The 22,189-nt window shown below is 37.9% G+C and overlaps 2 protein-coding genes across 3 annotated transcripts; both read left to right on the plus strand.

Annotated features, from left to right (window-relative positions):
• Positions 1-240: 240 nt before the first annotated feature.
• On the plus strand, positions 241-7,419 carry sntb2 (syntrophin, beta 2). Of its 2 annotated transcripts, XM_057330349.1 has the most exons (7): positions 242-865; positions 2,136-2,337; positions 3,244-3,445; positions 3,640-3,779; positions 3,955-4,151; positions 4,270-4,448; positions 5,449-7,419. In XM_057330349.1, the coding sequence occupies exons 1-7, from the start codon at positions 328-330 to the stop codon at positions 5,539-5,541; spliced, it is 1,551 nt and encodes a 516-aa protein (XP_057186332.1). In that variant the 5' UTR covers positions 242-327; the 3' UTR covers positions 5,542-7,419. The 2 variants fall into 2 exon arrangements, with proteins under 2 accessions (XP_057186333.1, XP_057186332.1); XM_057330350.1 differs by lacking the exon at positions 5,449-7,419 and having other exon boundaries at positions 241-865; positions 3,955-4,141; positions 4,270-4,394.
• Positions 7,420-9,259: 1,840 nt separating this feature from the next.
• Positions 9,260-17,998, plus strand: vps4a (vacuolar protein sorting 4 homolog A). The gene is made up of 10 exons (XM_057330484.1): positions 9,260-9,486; positions 11,800-11,911; positions 12,603-12,747; positions 12,847-12,908; positions 13,010-13,129; positions 13,220-13,376; positions 13,452-13,600; positions 13,707-13,788; positions 17,180-17,399; positions 17,816-17,998. Exons 1-10 carry the CDS (start codon positions 9,466-9,468, stop codon positions 17,981-17,983), a joined length of 1,236 nt encoding a protein of 411 aa, XP_057186467.1. The 5' UTR covers positions 9,260-9,465; the 3' UTR covers positions 17,984-17,998.
• Positions 17,999-22,189: the final 4,191 nt, after the last annotated feature.

Consider the following 22,189-nt stretch of genomic DNA (forward strand, 5'->3'; position numbering starts at 1 on the left):
ACACCACTGGGTTGGAGTGGTGATATCAACGAGAGTCCAATTATTTGATTCCCATCACGATCAGAGGCAAAAGAAAATAAAGTAAAATGCCCATATTTTGAAGTAGTGTAACAAAGTCTTAAGCCCACTTGTGATATGTTTCATACAAATCTAAGTGTGTTTTTTATGGATCTGCTGTGATGTGTTGTGACTTAACACAGAAAAGAAATATGACTGTTTTCAATTATAGAGAAATATAATCTCTTCCCCTTCCTTCCTCTGGGGAAACGCGCGTGTAAGTGGGTGTGTCGCGTGACTTTAAACTTTACGATGAGTTAAAGTTTGATCATGGCTGTGTGGACCCGCGCGGACAAACAGGGTCATCTGGACCTGCTGCTAAGCGACCGCTGGGTTCGAGTCTCCGCCGAACTCACCCGGGACACTCTCAAGCTCACGGCGGAGAGCGAACCGAGTGGGCCCGCGGGCTATCCCGAGCACAACTTTCACTTAAAAAACGGCGTTTCCAATGGCAACGAACAGAACCGAGAGATTTATCCGAGCCGTGGACAGTACGACAGCCAGGGCCGGGTCAACGGGACAGACTCGGAATCCAGCTTCCCGGGTTATTGTGACTCGGAGGGGGTTCGGATTGTTCGGATAGTCAAACAGGAGTCGGGTGGACTGGGAATCAGCATCAAAGGTGGACGGGAGAACCGTATGCCCATCCTCATTTCGAAGATCTTTCCCGGTTTAGCGGCGGATCAGAGTCGAGCATTGCGCGTCGGTGACGCCATCCTATCCGTCAACGGTAGCGACCTCCGCGAAGCCACGCACGATGCGGCGGTGCAGGCGCTAAAGAAAGCCGGAAAAGAGGTGACGCTGGACGGTAAGACGATCACGCGAGCCGCGGGGATTCAGCGGGCCCGCGCAGAGCTCTGTAATGTTTACACCCTCAAAAGGTTTATTAATAATGACACAAACATCACCGTGTGTATGCCCAGCACAATAAAGTAAGATTTATTAGCTTTTAAAACGTAGTTATTGTAGACTAACAGTTAGCAAACATGAGTTTATTTAACATTAAGGTACAACTACACAACTTTGAACTACATAGTAACTGTTCTTAATTCTTAGAATGATTATAACAACAATAATAATTTGAAGAGAATTATTGCCTTTGGTCTGGTGCAGTTCCCCCATAACATCCCTCCCTCCCCCTCAATGTCAATAATATGAATTATGCCTCTATACGTAATTATGGTGACAATTCTTGAGCAATTTCTCAAAATTATTTCCACTTTCAAATAGACAGAATGCATGTTTTCTTCTTACCAAACGAGCCATGTAACAGAGTGCATGATAACAGTCACATGAATCGCATACAAAATATACAATAGCTAACATGACATTTTGTAACATAATATATTATAGAATAGTATATACTAGCTATAATAATGTTAAATTGAAAAAGAAATAATGTAGAAACACAATTTTCTATTTTTACTGTTCTGACTTTTTTTGTCTATTACAAATGTTAACCTACCAATTGTTCTGTCTTAACAATAAATGGGCTGCAGAGACTGCAAATCGCAAACTGAAGTTCTGGAAAGAATATAAACCTGGAAGGATGGTACAAAACTTTCACCCCTACCATACATTCAAACGATGGTTCAAACGATGGTGAAAAGATGCGTACATTCAAATGTACACATCAATGTATAACATTAATGTAACTTCTTTCAGATATCTTTCAGATATGATCATCTGCAGAGCTCCAAAGCCACCAGTTAAATATACAGTAATTGTTCTCTTGTTCTGAACCACCATCAAACTATCGTCTGGTCTCCAGAAAAATCCTGCAAAATATTTGCTTTTCCACCATCCTCTGCATATTCGTATGATTTTAAAATCCAATTAAGCGACACATTCACAACTATTACAAAAGATACAGTAACATGGTGTCTACAATATATATGTATTTATATTTTCACAGGTCTTGTTAAACATGAGATGAACTGTGGCACAGATGCGTTCTGACCCACTTTAACGCCACACTAAATCTTCAAATAATGCAGTGTTATTGCACTGAGATTAGGTGAATTTGTTTGGCAGTGTAAGAGGATGTGTAAGTTGAGTCTGTTTGTTTGTGTGTGCAGTGAAGTACATCAGAGAGGTTTCTCCTCTCTTTAAGAAGTCCTCCGTGAGCACAGAGCCGCCCTGGGAGGGCCATCTTCCGTCTCCAAAACACAGCAGCAGCGATGAGTCGCCCAAGAGTGGCGTGACCCGTGACAGGAAGATCATTCCTCTCAAAATGAGCTACATCAGCCGAAACCTTACAATGCCTGACCTGGAAAACAGGTGTTTTTCTGTGTGACAATTAGGGCTGTCACGATTATGAAATTTGACTGGCGATTAATTGTCTAATAAATCATTGCGATTATGACGATTAATTGTCTGTTTTAGGGCTTTGACGATTATGACGATTAATTGTCTTGTTTTTGAGCTTTGACGGTTATGACGATTAATTGTCTGTTTTTGAGCTTTGCCGGTTATGACGATTAATTGTCTGTTTTTGAGCTTTGACATTTAATTCTCATACATTTTTGACTCAGCGATTGAAACGACCATATTGTTCTGAATACAAGTTCTGAATTTCCAAGTTTTTTTTCTTGGAAATACATCGGAAAAAATTGGGTCATCATATATTTAAGGTTTCGGCTTTTACCTGTCAATAATACAACCACCAAATACTTGTAAATTAAGTCAATTGATCAGGTGTAAATTGAAGCCACCATTAAAATACTATCAGTCAAAGAAAAGCTTCTAGTCTGTTTTTTCTCACTTGCAAGACTACAATAAAACTTTACTTGTGTGTTAATGAAATTTTGGTAGACTGGTTTTCACACTGAGATTTGCTTAAATAATATTAAAGTGTACTGCAGGTAATTTGTATATGTTTTAGTGTTTTTTTTAAGTGATTGTGTTGTGGTGGTACATTTTACAAGTATTACCATGCTTTAGTTACAATACATACACTAAAATATGCAATATGCAGATGCACTACAGCTCCCCCTAGTGTCTTCTATAGAGATGTGCAATAATTGCGATGATCTGAAACCATCGCGATGAGGTCAAACCATCGCGATGAGACGATTATTTAATAATCGTGACAGCCCTAGTGACAATGTTATAATGTCTGATGAAAGCATGCTCGGGAAATGAGTAAGTGACTAAATGTAACGCTTTTTTGCATGTGTTGTACAGGTTGTTGGAGCTTCACTCTCCAGACGGTCAGCACACCGTGGTGTTGAGGTGTAAAGACGGGGCCAGTGCTCACTCCTGGTTCACAGCCATTCACACAAACATCGCCGCGCTGCTGCCACAAACGCTCATTCACATTAACTCCTTTCTGAGTAACTCTAACACAAACTGCACGCTCAAACACATCGGCTGGCTGGCGGAGCAGGTATACACACTTTAGCATTGTCTGGTAAATACATTCAGAGATTTACACAGTTTAACACACAACAAAAGCAACATTTGTCTGTAGTGTACTGTGTGTCATATAGACACTCTTACACTCTTTATGTTTATTAGCTGATTGTGTGTGTGTGTGTGTGTGTGTGTGTGTGTGCGTGCGTGCGTGTGTGTTTTGTGTAGCTTGATGACAGCAGCCGGCATCAGTATAGACGAGTGGTGATGGCACTAACAGAGAAAGATATTCTGCTCTTCCATTCAGTGCCGTGGACGTATGAGCACTGGGCCACCCCTCTCCTCACACACCCACTTCTTGCTACACGGTAAAACTCCTCACAGTCAACATTTCTGTGGTTTCATTTTTGCTCTTATCCACTGGGAAAGTAGTTTTTGTGTCCATTTGCCCTCTCTCAAACCTTTACAAAGGAACTGCTTTCCTCATCACACTGTTCTTCTTTCTTTTTTCTTTTTTTTAACAGTATCTGTTTCTGTCTGTAGACTGGTTCACTCCGGCAGCGTTCGCAGCTCTCCGGCTCTGGGTGGAGATTTGTTTTTTGCCACACGCACAGGCACAGGTCGAGGGATTGAGTCGCACGTGTTTCGTGTGGAAACACACTGGGATTTGTCGACGTGGACGCGTGCGCTGGTGCAGGGTGGACATTCAGCTTCTGAGCTTATTAAAGAGGTCTCTATAGGTGTGTGTGTGTGTGTCTGTGTGTTTTTCCCCTTTCTGAGTTTAAAGTGCTTTACAAAGAAATGTTCGATAGTGTTAATCTTTTTTTTATCTCTCTGTGTGTTTGTGTCATTTGTCAGGCTGTGTGTTAAACAGACAGAACGTGTGTCTGATCCTGCATTATGACCGAGGTTTCACTGTCACGCGTGAGTCTGGCGAATCAGTGTTGTTTCACTTTCCCTATGAGAGACTAAAGATGTCTGCAGATGATGGAGTCAGAAATCTCTACCTGGACTTCGGTACTCCAGAGGGGGAGATGGTACGATCAAACACACAATACTTTTATAAAGTGGAGTTTATGAAGTTCGTTATTAATGTTGATAAAGTGTTGGCCTCCTGACATCTGTTTTCACAGAGATCTGTTTCTCACACAAAATATAGGACAAACATGTATACAGTCTGTATTTCACAGCAATATTGTTTTAGATTAAGTCTAAAAGTGAGATGAAAATATGCGTAAATGTAGCACTTCGGCAGATAGGAACTAATGTAATGAACTGTAAAAGGGCAGAGGCACCTGAGCTCAACAGCGCCATGTTTTTCCAATGCAAATATGTGGTGAAAAACATCAAGTGTGGCAGATTGAGTACGATTTAACTACAGTTAGATGCACAGTTAAGCACAGTTTAACTACAACCATACCGTGTTTAAACTATGCTTACTGTAGCAAAACCATGGTTAAATTGTGGTTAACAACTGTAGTAAGCATGTTTTTATGGTTTCATTTGTCAACACACGAGATCACAGAGTGCAAAAAAATTGCCAACATGAACCAACAGCCAAATTCTTACATAAATAAATTGGCATCACTTTACAGAGAGTATAAATACCTTCAAAATATTCAAAAAGTTCTACATTCCAGAAAGCGAAAACATTGCAAAAGAACAAACAATTAAAGATAATTACAAAAGATAGAAAAATATAAAATAAAAAAAATATTGTAAATGTTACTGTTACTGCCAGTAAATTGTTTATTTTTGTTTGTTTTATTAAATAACCCAGACAGTTAGGAGTCAGTTACAGTTAATTGTTCTGAGAAATTTGTTTTACCGAAATCGTCCACAATTTGATTCTAAATTAAGATTGAACACAACAATAAAACATTATGTTTATTCTAAGATTACATTGAATGGTTATAGAGCCTGCCAATCAACATTAGAGCACCACCTTCAGGCTGAATTACTTAAAGATGCTAGACCTTCATATGGTCTTCATAGACTTTCACTTTTGATAATAATTCTTTTTCTTCTTTCTGGTAGGTTTTTGAGCTTCACTCGGGGCCAAAGCCAGTGGTCTTCGTGCTTCATTCGTTTCTTTCGGCCAAACTGGCCCGTTTGGGTCTACTCACGTAAAGATCAACAGGAAATGTTATCGGCTTGAAGAGCCATTCACAAATTTCCTCAAGCAGTGTTTTATAGTTCTGCTTCTCTGTCAGCTGAATAGCTAAACACAATTATTGAGAGGTATGTAAGCATATCCAATCATCCTCAGATCAGGATCACCATGTTGTGCCTTCTCATCTATAGTAAACAAACTTTTGCTAAAATTTTCTAGGCTTAAAGCCACAGTAAAGCTTTGCAGAGTAATCAAAATCAAAATATTATTCTTGTATTATCTATGTAAGGGCAGTTTTACACATATGTAGCACACCTGCCTATTTACATATTGTATGATTTGCATGGCAAAGACTGTTATGTCATAATATGACTTTATGTATATGCATCATTGGATTATAGCCGTAACAGAGAGACGTACACATGGAGTGAATGAAGCTTTAAGAAAACATTCCCTCATAAATGACCAAAAATGTAGCTTCCCAAAGTTAAACATCCAATCTTTTTTGTTTAGAGTTATTTTAATTTTTATAATCAATATTTATAACCTTCTAAAGTATAGGAATGTTGTATATCTGTTACTACACACAAGAACTTTATGTCCTGACCAGCTTTAAGCCTTGATTTAGTTCACATGAATATTCTGCCTGTTTTTCGGTATTAGATTAGTTTGTGTTAGCACTGATACAGGATCTGCTCTGTTAAGGCAAATTCACTGGACTTCAGTATCATGTATATCAATTATAATGTAACTATATATACACAGTACTTCATTAGTAATACAGCATTTTATTTATTGCATGCAGTGCAGTTACACAATTTATTGCAGTTTATGAAGAGTTTTAGCGTATCTCAGGTAGTAGGTATCACATTCACTATCACTTGTCATAGTTACGTCTTGAATGGGGTTGTTGTGGTAATGTGGAGATGGTGTATCATTTTATTCTACCCTTGGTGAGTCTGCCTATTTGTTTTGTCTGTTTAACCATTGTGGTACAACCGAAGTCATTCCATTGTAGGTCTCATCATGCACATTGAAGGGAGAAAAAAGGTTTTGTTAGAAACAGTTGGGTAAAAATAAATGGGAGACGATACAAACAGCATTCCCTCTTGAGTGTGAGCACTGCACAACAACAATTTCATCAGCAATATTAAGAATAAGAGGAATATGTCTTTATTTGTGCATAATGCAACTACACAATATGGCTAGTTTAATACCATTCAAAAACTGTACTGTACGTGTACAAGTACACATTTTACTTACAAACTTCAAGCGCTCTTAAACATTTGTATTGTATATACTAACCTGCATATAGTTTTTTTATGTGCATGGATGCTGTCAGTGTTTAAGGTCTTCATTAGAATTAATTATGTGATGCTTTGGCATATCATATTATTGATATTTGATTTACTCTGTTATGCTGATATCTCAGTTCCCATGTTACATTTATGTTTATTTCTCATATAGGACAAATTTTCTTCCTGAAGACCCATTGTGTTTTAGAAACTTATTTTCTAAAGGAAAAAAAACTTTTAGATTAATTGCACTTATATAAGTGAGATGTTTGAATATGTCAGCCTGATGTCTTACATGATCAATGCTTCAGACTGAATGTACTTTATAGATACATGCCTCATTTTATGAATATTGTTATTATTATCATCACTTTGTCTTTATTATTAGCTTAATTCTTACTTTTGAAGATCAAGTCAATAGTTTAAACCAAAGTTCATTTGTGGCAGCTTGCGATACACAATCATATCTTGCAAATATTTGTGATTACTCTCACAGCCTTTAACCTGCAGCTATGCAGTATGTCTGTATGTGAATATCACAAAAAAATAAAGCATGTGTTTATTAAGTCTATGAGATCAGTTTTATGTAATGATTATTCTTCACGATGAAAAATCCTGAACACAAATAACCAGAAATGGCAACTATGAGAACCTGCCACAAGAGCTAAAAAGGAAAAAGAGCAAAAAAACAAATTTGCGTCATACCCCATGATGTCCTCAAGATATTTGCATTAATATTTATTACATCAGTGCACTGTTACTGTTGCATGCAACACATTTTCATAATCATTATATGTAAAAAGCTCTGATAAATAAAACATCAACAGAATATCAAAATAACCCAAATTCTGTGGACGAATAAGGATGAAATATCTGTTTTAATTATGATGTGTACATGTGGACAAAACACCAATTCTACAAAAATAGCAATAAAACACATCTGTCTGAGTCACTTTGTAAAAAGTCATTGTTACTGAGCTTAAACAGAATTTTATACAGTGCAATTACATGGTTACATTACATGGTTGCAAATGTAAAATGACTTGAGTGTAAACTCAACACACAATCTTGTGGATTCATCTATGGACAGGAAAAATCATCTGTGTTTCTCTATTGGGCTATCATTTCATATATTCATAGTTACATGTTTGTTTATAATGGAATCTCTCACAGGCCGCAAAAACATACTTTTTTGTGGCTCATTTTGTGTGTTACACGCCAGGTAAGTATATGTTGCTTTCTAACAATTTGCATATATTATATTTAAGATGAAGTAGTGCTCAATGCTCTGCTTGGTTGCAAAAATACTTTTTATTCTGACCATTTAGAGGGTATACACATAAATGTCATTAATGTATTGTATAAATACCAAGTACCAAGTTTAGAATAACTTTTATTTACATTTTTTCACAAAAAAACTGAAGAAAATCAGAAACACTAAAAGGGAATAAAATCACATTGGTTTCCGTGTGCTAAAGGGAAAAAGGAAGCACGTTCTGCATGTGAATGAGATGAGGTGTGTCTGTGACCTGCATCAATCCATCTGCAATCAGTATCTTAGAAGCCTTTGTAAGTGACTGACTCGTCACCAGTTGCTGTAATATCCACTGCGGTATATAAACATGTGGTATATAAAAACCACATGATTATATATGTGGTATATAAAAACCTATAAAACCATTTCTGTAAAAAAATCTTGTAATCGTTTATTCACCATTACTAGATCCACCATTAACATTTAGCAAGCCATCTATACTTAAGAGAAAAGATTTCAGAGGTCACATGCTACGTCTAACATTTATTCGTATTCCTTTATTTCATATTTTTAATCTTTATTTTATTTATATTTTTAATTTTAATATTTTTAAAGGTCATTGATGAAAAGTTAACATGAATGAGTCAGAATGACATACACTGTTACAGGTTACTATTTAATTTTTGCTGTGTGGCTGTTATTATAGTTATGCAATTGTTAGACTTTATAATATGACGGTATAATGAATGTAAAAATATCTGGTTCTTATCAGATGATCAATTTATTTTTAGGAAATTCGATTTTTTTAAATATTTAGCTGTGCTATAAAAGTCTGTTATAACAATAACAATATTCAGGCCATTAAACAGCAACAGGGTAATACTGTGTCAACTCAACCAGAGGTCCCAGGCTCAAATGTATAATTTTTAAAATATTTTTACAGACGCCAGGCCAACATCAGCAGTGATAAAGGCCAAAATATTGAATGCCACCGATGAATAGTAAGTAATTAATGCTCTCATCTGTAGAGGGAGGTAAAAATAACTAAAAACGTTAGTGGACCCTTTCAACACTTTGAACATGCATTGTGCCACAATTGTTTGTAGGCTGTTCTGTCTAACGCGTCAGGCTTTAATTATTTATGGGCATTGAAAACTAAAAAGTAACGGAACTGACCTCCAGCGTTTGTTTCCACGGGACAGTGCTGGTATAGATGTAACGTTAAACATTAACAGCTTCCGTTTCCTCTAAGAACTGTAACTGTGCTTAGTTATGTCTCATGTGAATCTTTATTAAATTATGCGTGTTTGTTCGTTAATTAACGAGGTGTTTTAATATTATTCATAAAAATATCAAGACACTGGAGGGAAACGTCAAGCGCGTGAGATGAAATGACAACGTCAACACTGCAGGTTAGCATTAGCATTAGCTCGATCGCTATAATTTAATGAGTAAAACATTTAAAACTATTTTAGTGCACATTTATTACTGAACCTTAATTAGTGTGACACGTTACAAGGTCCGAACAGCAGTAAATACTTTGTGTGTTATATTTTTCTACTAGTTGCTGACGCTGATGGTGTAAACACCATTATTGATTTTTCATGTGTCAGATATGATCGGGTATAAAAAGATAAGCAAAATGTGCGTTCAAGTCTTTAAGGTGCTTTAAATTACATTTGGCTTAAAGTTTTATAGATTCTGCTGTTTTAATGGAACGAGCACTAAAATGGATGATTCAACGCCTGATTTATTATGATTATCACTAGGGTTGGGATTTGGGAATCGAAAATCAATTCGAATTCTGGAATCGGATAATAACTTGATATAAGATTAAAATGTCAATTTCTCTGATTAGTTCCTGTGTGGACATCTTGTGTGCATGTGTTAACTATATGCGGATATCTCAATAAAAGCCCTCGATAAAAAATTAACCATAGTTTTAATGTGGCATTTGTAGTAAAGTAACTCCAAATGTACCATAGTTTCATTGTAGTAACTACAGTTTAACAGTAGGGGTGTAACGATACACTTAGCTCACGATTCGGTGCATATCTCGATGATGGGTTCACGATACGATACACATCTAAATATTTTGAACACAAATTAAACTGAAATTCAAATAACATTTATTTTCAAAATGTTAAAAATATTAACAATTTCAGTAACTTGTCTTGTTAACTTAATAAAGAATTTTAACATTTTAAGGCTTAACTGAAATTAGAATTAAGATCAGTGTCAATTTTGACAGCAAATTTTGATTTAGTTTTAGTCATAGTCTTGTGACTAAAATGCAATTTAGTTTTAGTCATCCCAATTTATCATAGTTTTAGTCTATTTTTAGTCGACGAAATCTACATTATATTAATCTACCAAAATCTATCTGGATTAACTCATTTAATTGGTGTAATTAAATGTTCCATACAAAGATTTAACTGTTTCGACATAATTTACTTTACCTTGGAATTAAATTAAACCAGGTCATTACCTTTATTTTTCAGAAAAGTTGAGCAACTACTGGATATGCATTGTTGTAACACAGAATAGTAACGTTTGACCACGAACAACATGTAGCAGTTCATTCAGTCTCATTTTGACTCAATTGACTCGTTCGTTCAAGTGAAGGGCGAGTTCATTCAGTACATTCAACCAATGACGCTCTGACAGAGCTCTCGCTCAAGCGCTATTGGCTCGTGTCTCTTTGAAGCTGCGCTGTCTTTGCTTGAGACTGTAATGAATGAGAAAAATGTTTCAAAAAGACATATTACATAAACTGTATTACATGTCTTCAATCATGCAAACTGAATCGAGTTCATTCAGTACATTCAACCAATGAAACGCTCTGACAGAGCTCACGCTCAAGCGCTATTGGCTCGTGTCTCTTTGAAGCTGCGCTGTCTTTGCTTGATACTGTAACGAATGAGAAAAATGTTTCAAAAAGACATATTACATAAACTGTATTACATGTCTTCAATCATGCAAATCACATACTTGTTTTTTAGCATGTCATTCGATCTTTTAATATACAGTGCGACTCACTTCATCGCTTCTCTCTCTACCGCATATGTGAGATAAGCACACGTGACGCGCTGGCACAGAGTATGTAGCGTATTGACCGATGAACGAATAGAATTAAACATATCATAAAATACCCCCATCTCTGCTATGCGCATCGTAACACGAAGTATCGTTACACCCCTATTTAACAGTGATATTTGTAGTTAAATTATGATAATACAAATTGTAATAACAGTGCTCATAAATACATATACATTTTTGTCAAACCAGTAAATAAGCAGGCTAAATTATCATACAGGTTGATATCTAAATGTTTTTAACATTTTTTTACCACTTCGAAACTGGGAATCGATAAGAATCAGAATCAATAAGTGGAATCGGAATTGATAAAAGTCTAATGATACCCAACCCTAATTATCACATAAATTAATATTAGGAAAATATATGATACATTTGACAAAGGTGCTGGTAGTTTGATACTGACACACTTTAGCATCAGCCAAGATGACACTTTTAATAATAAAACGGATTGGATCAGATGGTAAAATAAAGCAATTGTACATCTTTGTAAGGTAATATACACAATATGACTAAATATCTGCTCATGTAGTCTAGATGACACAGATCATCAGTCTGGATGAATCAGATATGATCAGATTTACCAGTAAACTGTAGACCACACAATCTCTTTATACTCTGATGTTCAGAAAGCGATCGAGCTGGTGACTAAAGCCACAGAGGAGGACAAAGCCAAGAACTATGAAGAGGCTTTGAGACTGTACCAGCATGCTGTGGAGTATTTCCTTCATGCTATTAAGTGTGAGTGCATCTCAGTAATCTGTTAGTGAAGTACACATACTGGATGTCATTAAAAGGATACTTCACCCAAAAATGAAAATTCTGTCATCATTTACTCACCTTCGAGTTGTTCCAAATCTGTATAAATGTTTTTGTTCTGATGAGCACAGAGAAAGATATTTGTAAGAATGCTTAAAACCAGACAGATTTTGCCCTCCATTGACTTAAGTTGGAACAACTCGAAGGTGAGTAAATGATGACAGAATTTTCATTTTTGGGTGAAGTATCGCTTTAACGTCAATATGAAGAAATGCCTTTATTACTTGAACTCTGATTTTAAAACGATTCATTAATATGTTGTGTTGTTAAAATGTTTTACCTTTTATTTTCACTTTAACCCTTCCAATCTCAGGATTTGTTTTTATTACTCTTGTTTTAAAATTGTTTTTTACACATTTTTCAAAGAGAATGTCAAATATAACGTACTGTATACGTTTTTATTTTGTTTGAAGGGATCATGTAGCTGTCCACTGTAGTGACCTGTATGCATGAAAGGGTTAATAACTTGCTTTTACTTTTGGTTGAGATAGGCTACTGGATCTTCTAAAGCTTTTCATGGGGACAAATCAGTCAACATAAGCGTACCTTATATAAGTTAAAGGCATTTTAAAAAGGATGTTTTTTTTAAATATGACTTGATTTTGTATCTCAGATGAAGCCCATAGTGACAAGGCAAAGGAAAGCATACGTGGGAAGTGTATGCAGTATCTCGACAGAGCAGAAAAGCTTAAAGACTATCTGAAGAACAAGGAAAGACAGTGCAAAAAACCAGTAAAGGAGACCCAAAGCAATGACAAGTACAGTTTGATTTGTTATTTGTCCTGATGGATGTTGGATTGTGATGAATTGTGTGAATTGCCTGTTATTGTTCTAAAGGATCTGTTTGTGTTGTGTAGAAGTGACAGTGACAGTGAGGGAGAAAATCCAGAGAAGAAGAAACTTCAAGAGCATCTGATGGGTGAGTGTGTCACAAATCATTAGTCTTTAGTTATCGTACCATCAGTGCACACTAGCAGCTTTTTATGATGATGATGATTAGATGTATGTTTGTGTGTTCAGGTGCTATTGTGATGGAGAAACCCAATGTGAGGTGGAGTGATGTAGCTGGACTCGAGGGGGCAAAAGAAGCCCTGAAGGAAGCTGTGATTCTGCCTATCAAATTCCCCCATCTATTCACAGGTCTGTTGAAAAGTGTTTTTAGCTTACTATCTAAAAAATACACATGACCGTTCAAAAGTTTCTCATGATTACATATATATTGTAATGCAGGAAAGCGCACTCCATGGAGGGGCATTCTTCTGTTTGGGCCCCCTGGCACAGGAAAGTCTTACCTGGCCAAAGCGGTTGCCACCGAGGCCAATAATTCCACCTTCTTCTCTGTATCATCCTCTGACCTCGTGTCGAAGTGGCTGGGCGAGAGTGAAAAGTAAGAGTTTCAGTTCTTGCTCTAAACATCTGCATGTAGTTGAGGACTCTCTGAATGATTGATTATGTCTTGCAGACTGGTGAAGAATCTGTTCGATCTGGCTCGCCAGCATAAGCCCTCCATTATCTTCATAGATGAGGTGGATTCTCTGTGTGGATCCAGGAATGAGAACGAAAGCGAAGCTGCACGGAGAATAAAAACAGAGTTTCTAGTGCAAATGCAGGGTAAGAAACACTCTTCGGTTTTTGGTACGGTGCAGTACAATGTCCAAAACAGAGCAAAATGCAGTTGGCTAGTGAAAGTGTTCAATCTCTCTTTTCTCATTGGCAGGTGTTGGTAATAATAATGATGGAGTCTTGGTTCTGGGTGCTACCAACATTCCCTGGGTTCTTGATGCTGCTATCCGCAGAAGGTAAAACGGATATTTCCAGCTGCAAATTCTACTGTAAATTCTCTTCCTGTCTAAAGTCCAGGGCTGTACAGTGCTACAAAAAAATCGGTCTGTGCTACGAATAAATTTAATCGTGTAGCACGCGTGTGATACAGTTTGGCAGGTGCATTAGACAGAGTCGCTTGTTTGTGTGAAGTGCGATTGTCGTTGTGCTTGTTCGTGTGTGAGGTTAACTAATGGAGCACCACTATTTATTTTCGTTTTTATTTAGTTTTTACAATTAAAACTTGTTTTCCGGCTGCATCGAGTCCATTGATCTAGAGCCCTATGATCTGCGCGATGTGGGAAAACATGGAAGGAATCATGATAAGGTGATAAAAGACGTATACTTTTGCTACAACTGTTTGGCCTATGCTACAAAACTCTGTAGCACTGGTGCTATGTGCAAAAGTTAACGTACAACCCTGAAGCAGTTTAATAAAACAGCTATTTTCAGTAGGGCTGCATGATAAATCGAAATTAAACCGCACACTATTTGGCGGTTGTCTGCGGGTTTTTTTTGCGCAGCTTCTCAGTGAAATACGGTTAAATTCTGCTGCATCTGAAAGCCAGAGGGCGCTCTCGCACAGAAACTTAAAATATATGCAGCAGAAGTACCATAACACACATACAGTGATTATACAAATAATTATTTGATCCCCTGCTGATTTTCTAAGGTTGCCTGCTTACAAAGAAATTAAGGATCTATAATTTTTATGGTAGGTTTATTTTAACTGATAGAGACAGAATGTCAAAACAAAAAGCAGGGGAAAAAATGTTATATAAAGGTTATAAATTGATTTGCATGTCAGTCAGTGAAATAAGTATCTGATCCCCGATCCACCATGCGAGCGCAACTGTCTCTTAAATGGGAATGAGAGATGAGACTCTGATTGGTTTACTGCATGTTTTGCCCAAAACACACCCATGATTCTTTAAGAGAATAGGGACAACCCTTTTAGACCATGCGCATGGTGCGCTGACCATTTTCAGTCTTTAAACTAGCAAAAGTAGATTCGGACACGCCTACTTGCACCCTGCTCTTTTGACCATGCACATAGATCTTAAAATAAAGCCCCTTGTTTTCAGACCAGCACCCCAATGGGCGGAAATGCATTTGCTATTTAAACATGACGTGAAAATGATAACTGTGCTGGACTGAAACTAGCAAAAAAACACGTTAAAAAAAATTTCAGGCCCAATTTTTGGGAAGCATGCAAAATGTAGGCCTATTTAATTTGCCAGACAGTCAACAATTTAAGTTGGTAATGTCATTTAAGGATCTTTTTAAGCGCAATATCATCACTTTTTGTGATTAAGTATGTATACTGGAAAAAATTAAACACTCATTGAAAGCACTGGAAAAGTCCTGGAATTTGACTTTGTAAAAGGTGTAACCCTGCTCCTCTGTAAATCTTTAAGGTTTCTTGGCTGTCGCTCAGCAAATTGGAGTTTTAGCCTCCTTCACAGATGTTCTATAGGACTAGGGTCTGGAGACTGACTAGGACATTTAATGTGCTTCTCCTTAAGCCACTCTTTGGTTGTCTTGGGAATATGTTTTGGGTCTTTGTCGTGTTAAAGGCACATCCACGACCCATCTTCAGTGATCTAGGTAAGGGGAGGAGGTTCTTGTCCAAGATTTTACGGTACATGGGCCCATCCCTCAGCCCCTCAATGCGGTGAAGTCATCCTGTACCCGTAGCAGAGAAAAAGCCCTAAAGCATAATGTTTCCAACACTGTGCTTCTCTGTAGGGATGGTGTTCTTGGGGTCATAGTCAGCATTTCTCTCCCTCCAAAAACAGGAGTCAATTTTGGTCTCACAGCACTTTCTCCAAAGCCTTTTCTGAATCATTTTGATATTCATTGTCAAACTTCAGTCGAGCCAGGCGGGCTTTCTTGGGCAGGAGGACCTTGCGGGTGCTTCAGGATTTCAATCTATAGCGTGTTACCAATGATTTGCTTGCTAACTGTGGTCCCAACTGTCTTGAAATCATTAACAAGCTTCTTCCGTGTAGTTCTGGGCAGATCTTTAACCTTTCTCATGATCATCTTTACTCCATTGGGGAAATTTTTCAGAGAGCTCCAGACCCAGGGCAATTGATAGTTTTTTTTTATTTTTTATTTTGTATTCTTCTATTTCCAAATAATCGCACCAACAGTTGTCTCCTCCTCACCAAGCTTCGGTCTATAGCCTATTCAAGGTTTTTGCAGGTCTACAATCTTGTCCCTGACATTCTTTGAAACCTATTTGGTCTGGACCATGGTGGTGGAGGTTGAAATGGAAGATACAGATTCTGTTGTCAGGCATCTTTTATATACATAACAAGCTGACTTAGGAGTGTCACTTCTTAAAGTGACAGGACTAATCTGTGGTCTATATATAGGCACATTACCAACCTGTGGAGCCAGAATTCTCGCTGGTTGGTAGGGGATCAAATACTTATTTCACTGACTGAAATGCAAATCAATTGATATCCTTTATTTAAAAAAATGTCCCTGATTTTTTGGTTGATATTCGGTTAAAATAAACCTACCATAAAAATGATAGACCCTTCATTTCTTTGTAAGCAGGCAAACTTACAAAATCAGCGGGGGATCAAATAATTATTTCCCTCACTGTAGTTCCAGAAAATGCCTATGTGCATCATTCTATCGCTTTTCTTCAAGCCTCCTCTGGTATTTTCATGACAATAAACTAAGTATATTTATGATGATGATGTTTGACTGGTGTTGCTTTTTCAAATGCACTTTATAAGTGACTCAAACTCTCAATGCTTTCCGATTGAGCAGCATTTCTTACTGATCACAGAGTTTTCACAGACAAACTGCGCCTGAAACATAATCGCAGACTTTGCATATCATAATCGCTCTAGACAGGTCATGATATTTAGTGTTAATGGCGATTTATCGTGCAGCCCTAATTTTCACAATGCATATTATTTCAAAGCAGCTTCACAAAACAGTTCTGCAGCAAGGTCTGCATTATACAGTTCCATTTAGCAACATTATACAAATTGAGTAATTTATCTGCAAACCCCCACAAAGCAATCCCACATTTCTTAAAGTGGCTCCTGTGCTGCATCGTTTAAGTAGCCTTGAAGTACATGTTTTCGAGTCAATTAAATTTTATATCCGATTTTGTATCTGAGCTTTGGGAATATATTGTCAGTACTGTATTTGTATTAAAAAATGATGTATTGCACTACAATATTTCACTTAAAAAGGGATCAAGTATCTAGGATTGAAATCAAACTTGCATTTGTAGCCATTTTAAAGTTTTTGTTTCAATATAAATAGTTTCCCAGTGAACAAGCCATAGGACCGTGACAAGGAACCACTAGATAAGATCTGCACGGTATTTTATCTCTGCAGGTTTGAGAAGCGCATCTACATCCCTCTGCCTGAGGAGCCGGCACGGGCCTCCATTTTCCACCTGCATTTGGGTAACACACCTCACAGTCTGACAGAGGTGGACCTGCGACAACTGGCCCGCAAAACAGATGGGTACTCTGGAGCTGACATCAGTGTCATAGTACGAGACGCCCTCATGCAGCCCGTCAGGAAAGTGCAGTCTGCTACACATTTTAAAAAGGTAACAACACTTTTTTCACTGCATTTTTTGTAGTAGGCAACATGTGGGCAGCAACATCCAGGCAAATGTTTTTGATTGAATAGACAGAAACTGTTTTTAGGTCAGTTTACTGTTTCAATAGTCACCGATATGAAGTAAATCTTTAGAGCTCAATGTCATTGTGATTCTACAGCCCATTGTTAATTCTTTCAAACTAAAAGTGGCAGTATAGCTTGAACCAAATGGAAAAACGAACTGCAGTGACTTTTTTTGGAACAAAATCTGGCCCAACCTAAGTCAAAGTGTTTTTTGTTTCACTAGTTTGCAGTACATCAAATAGAACTTGCCATTATACACTAGAATATGCTATATGCTGGGTTTTCACAAATGTTTGTTTAAATAGAAGTGAATGTTTATGAAGTGTCTTCGCTCTTCAGGTGCGAGGACCCTCTCGCAGTAACAGTACGGTGATGGTGGATGACCTCCTGACCCCATGTTCTCCTGGTGACCCTGATGGTATAGAGATGACCTGGATGGATGTACCGGGTGACAAACTACTGGAGCCCATAGTGTGCATGGTGAGATCCTTCTATCACACACTTTAACACACCTGTTAACACCATTTATGCATAGCCAAGCATTCGATTGTTAGGCTGCCCCATTATAGCCGACTATTCGTTATTCCATTAGAAGACGAACAAATGTTTATTCGTCGATTTTCACAGCTTATCATTTCAAACGTGTTCGTTCCATGTTAGTCACTTTACATAGCCGTTCGCTTTAACATTACCGTGAAAGGAATGTTAAAAATATAAATTAAATATTAAAGCTGCGAGCAGCGATGTTCGGGCCCTCGCGGAAAGTGCCACAGCAACCCGGTGCAACCACCAGCCGTCGGCCTCAGGAAGAGCGAACGGTGGACAATGCGCATATAGGAAGTTATATTATAGAAAGACTTTAATTTATTTACATGTACCAGATTTCCTGCTGCCAGTTCGTGGCGCAATACCGTAGGTTAATATTGACATATTTAACACGTTTTTCGGGGCATGACTATTATCAAACATGTTAAGTTTGGAGCAGACTGGACAACGGGTCTCATTCACTAAGCGTGTGTATGCACAAATGTGTGCACGAAACCGGCACATGAGCGTTCAAGGTCAAGGCCATTTAGCATCACAAAAAACTTGACGTGAGACTAACAAAATATGATGTTCATCTGATTAAAGCTCTAGGAGGAGTTTGTTAAAGTAGGACACCTGGAAATGGAAAAAACTGCACAGAAGGTGCAGTGGAAAGTGAAAATAAATGACTTCACGGTGGGTTTAGAGCATGGGTTCAAGAGATTTCTTTCTTGGTATTGAGATGATAGACAATTAAGTGCAATCGCTGCACGATTGCGTAAGGAAAACAGTAAATGGTAGGAGATAAAAATGAATGCAGGCGAATTATAGTAGGAATTGTTATTTATTTATATTGTATGTGCCATATTCCCTTTTGCCAGCTGGTGGCGCTATTACTATGAGTGAACATTGACATGGTTATGTGTTCAGGCCAGGACTATTATCAAACATGTGAAGTGTGAGGCTGGTCAGACATTGTGTGCCTGAGTTACTATGGCTTCCTGTTTCATGGCGAAACATCAAACTTTGTCAGGCCGCCACGGACACGCCCCTCAATGAAAAGTCAGGAACTTGCAATGTATCGTCACAAAGGTCTGAAGATCATACTGGCCAAATATGATGCTGACCTGTTTGAATCTCTATGAGGAGTTAATCACAGTTTAAAACATGCCACTTCCTGTTTCCAGCAGGTGGCGCTATAACTGTATCTGAATATTACCATGTAGATGTCTTCAGGCCAGGACTTTTATCAAATGTGTGAAGTCTGGGTGAAGTCTGGGGCCTGTTGGACATTGTATGCCTCAGTTAAACAACTTCCTGTTCATGGCGAAATGCCAAACTTTGGATGGCTGCCAGGGTCACGAAAAGTCAGGATCTCCACTATTTAGCTTTGCAAAGGCCTTAAGATGAGAATGACATGAAAATGATGTTGATCGGATTAAAACTCTAAGAGGAGTTCGTTAAAGTACGACGCCTGTAAATTGCAAAAAATTACCAAATTGCACAGGAAATTGAAAATAACAGACTTCCTGTTGGGTTTAGAGATATGCTCCAAGAGACTTTTCTTAATGATTCGCGGTGTTCTATGAGCCCACCAAATTTGGTGCATGTACGTTTTGCGTAGCGTTCTGGGCAGTTCTAGGTGGCGCTTGCGAGCCATTTTGCCACGCCTAATTTTGAAACCCCTATCAGACGTAAATTTTCGCCACGTCTGATGCGTGCGCAAGTTATTGTGAGTTTTTGAGCATGTTTAGGCCTTCAAATTAGTGATCAAAGAGGGAGAAGAACACAGAAACAATAGGGCTCTGCACTGCGGTGCAAGCCTGCGGCTTGCTCCAACGCGCTCGGGCCCTAATAAAGGAGAAAGGCATGCTATTATAAGCATATTTAAAAATATTGTCCAAGGGTGTAAGAGTAACATGGTGGGTATGCAATCCTACGTTCGTCAGATCTGCTAAGCACATGCGCTCCATCCCTTGCATGTCATCGGCTTCATTGTGTGCGGGACACGGAGCTCAGTTTTCCCGACATTGTGGACAAACTGGGGTTCCTGCGACATTCCAAAATGCTGAATGTGGCTTAATCCGCTAAAATGAAATTCAGTATATACCTTAATAAAGCGTATTATGTAATGAAATCCCGAAGAGCCTAGAACATGAATGGAAAGCGCATTAAAAAAGGATCACAGGACAAAGCTTAAGTGCTTTGCATTCATGTTCTGGGCTTTTGCTTTTCATTACATAATATGCTTTATGTGATGTCAATATGGGTCCGTCTAGGAATTTAAAAAAGAAGGGGGAAATTGGTCAGAAGCTGTATTTTTATCTCATTTCATGTCCGCAGTACCTGCAAATGCAACAATAGTTTTTCATTTTGCCGTTTCTTCATCAACTGCATGTTTATTTTACTGTTACTTCCGTTTGAGACTTTTACTATTACGCTGTCAGACATGCGCACATAAACAAAACTGAGAAAAAACGGTAAACACATTTACATGTGATGTGGTAAAAGTCGATCTTGAAGTTCAAAAAATCTCTCAGACAAAGAAGGTTCAGGTGTCAAGGAGTTAACTTTATTTGATCAGGCCAAACAAAGTGAGATGTCCCAAGTCATCTGAAAACTTGGTGTTTTCCAGCCTACAGTTATAGTGAAACTTAGGAAAGGAGGTTCTTTCCTAAACCAATCAGGTAAATTCCCTTTATCTTATATTTTTTATTATCCAATCATTCTTGTCTGCCACTATTATTTTCTAGGCAACAAGGTTTGTATCTAATGGTGGAATGTTTTAAAAATAAGTTTTCCTGTTGGTACCAGTTTTCAGGCGTCAAAGTGAACTACATGTTCAACCTTCTGAACTTTATCTAGGTCAGGCCTCAAAGACATCACTGAATTTTGTATTGCTGAAATCTGTTCTATACTTGGTTAAAATGATTAAAAATATATTTATGTTCAAACAACACTCAATCATTACTTAAGTATACTGATTATATCATTAAATCATCTTCATATATTCACTTGTAGAACTCAATCATTGGTCTGATTATTAACACATCTATGGTAATATCATTCCTATGAATACTTCTTATAACTGGGGTGTACAACAGAGCCCAAAAGTGCAAAGTGCAAATACAACATCAACAAAATGATCGGAATTATGCACAATATATTCCCCCCTTTGGGGCTCCATAAGAGTCCCACACGTGATTAAGTCTACTAATTTAAGAGGAATATCTACTACAAAGAGAATATAGCTGCATGAGCAAAATGAATCAATATCAATGATAATACTGCTTATTGTAGGTATGTATGCAAGCTATAAAAGATAAAAATCCAACTGACCCATCTAGGTCATCTCGTAACACGGACAACACCTGCTTTTAACCAATTACTTTAGAAGAATGACCTTTCTTACTCAATTGCAAAGAGTTGATCATCACTGACTGAATAGACCATCATCTGATGATGAGGACGAGATGGAATAACTCTCTTAGATGCATGCATTATGCAAGGCCAACAACATAACAATATCACAATTGGTGATAGAATACAAACAGCCAACATCAATATGTTATGCAGATTAGGGAATATGCTGTTAAACCAGTCCCAAATGGAAGAGTCTGTGTTCACTTCATTCTTTGTGATCATTGTAGACAACAATGTAATATTCTCTATTCCTTGTTCGATAAGATGTCCATCCGCGTCATTGTCTGGTATGTAGGTACAACAAGTCTCTCCTACCATAACACAAACGCCTCCCTGCGCTGCAGTGAGTTGATCCATAACCATCCGGTTCTGGAGAGCAGTAAGTCGTAGTCCTCGCAGTTCCTCTCTGATTCCCTCCATCATGATTTTCGTCGTGTTGATAAATGAAGACAGCTCATATCTGGTGATTTCCACTTCTTCCATCAGTGATTCCATTCCCAGTGCTGGAAGGAAAGCAGCCACAAGCTTCTCAGCAATAGTCCATATGTGATTCTTTGGCACTGGGCTTTCTCTCATGAAGTTGATTAGGTCTCTTCTTGTCCGTTGTTGATTCTCCATTGATCGATGTGGTAAGATAATGGCACCACCATGTAGTTGGACCAAAGCACAAAGTCCTGTCCACCTCTTTGGTAAGGATAAGTACACATGATAGCCACACAGCCAATAGTGTCCCTCAACGACACCTGTACCTGGTTGATCTGGAAC

This window comes from Triplophysa rosa, linkage group LG3 (genome assembly GCF_024868665.1).
Source record: "Triplophysa rosa linkage group LG3, Trosa_1v2, whole genome shotgun sequence".
Classification (NCBI taxonomy): domain Eukaryota; kingdom Metazoa; phylum Chordata; class Actinopteri; order Cypriniformes; family Nemacheilidae; genus Triplophysa; species Triplophysa rosa.

Coding starts and splice junctions, on each gene's coding strand:
- sntb2 (XM_057330349.1), top strand. CDS start 328: ATGGCTGTGTGGACCCGCGCGGACAAACAGGGTCATCTGGACCTGCTG. Junction 866..2,135: donor AAAAGAGGTGACGCTGGACG/GTAAGACGATCA, acceptor TTGTGTGTGCAG/TGAAGTACATCAGAGAGGTT. Junction 3,446..3,639: donor TCGGCTGGCTGGCGGAGCAG/GTATACACACTT, acceptor TGTTTTGTGTAG/CTTGATGACAGCAGCCGGCA.
- vps4a (XM_057330484.1), top strand. CDS start 9,466: ATGACAACGTCAACACTGCAG. Junction 13,377..13,451: donor TGGCTGGGCGAGAGTGAAAA/GTAAGAGTTTCA, acceptor TATGTCTTGCAG/ACTGGTGAAGAATCTGTTCG. Junction 13,789..17,179: donor GATGCTGCTATCCGCAGAAG/GTAAAACGGATA, acceptor TTATCTCTGCAG/GTTTGAGAAGCGCATCTACA.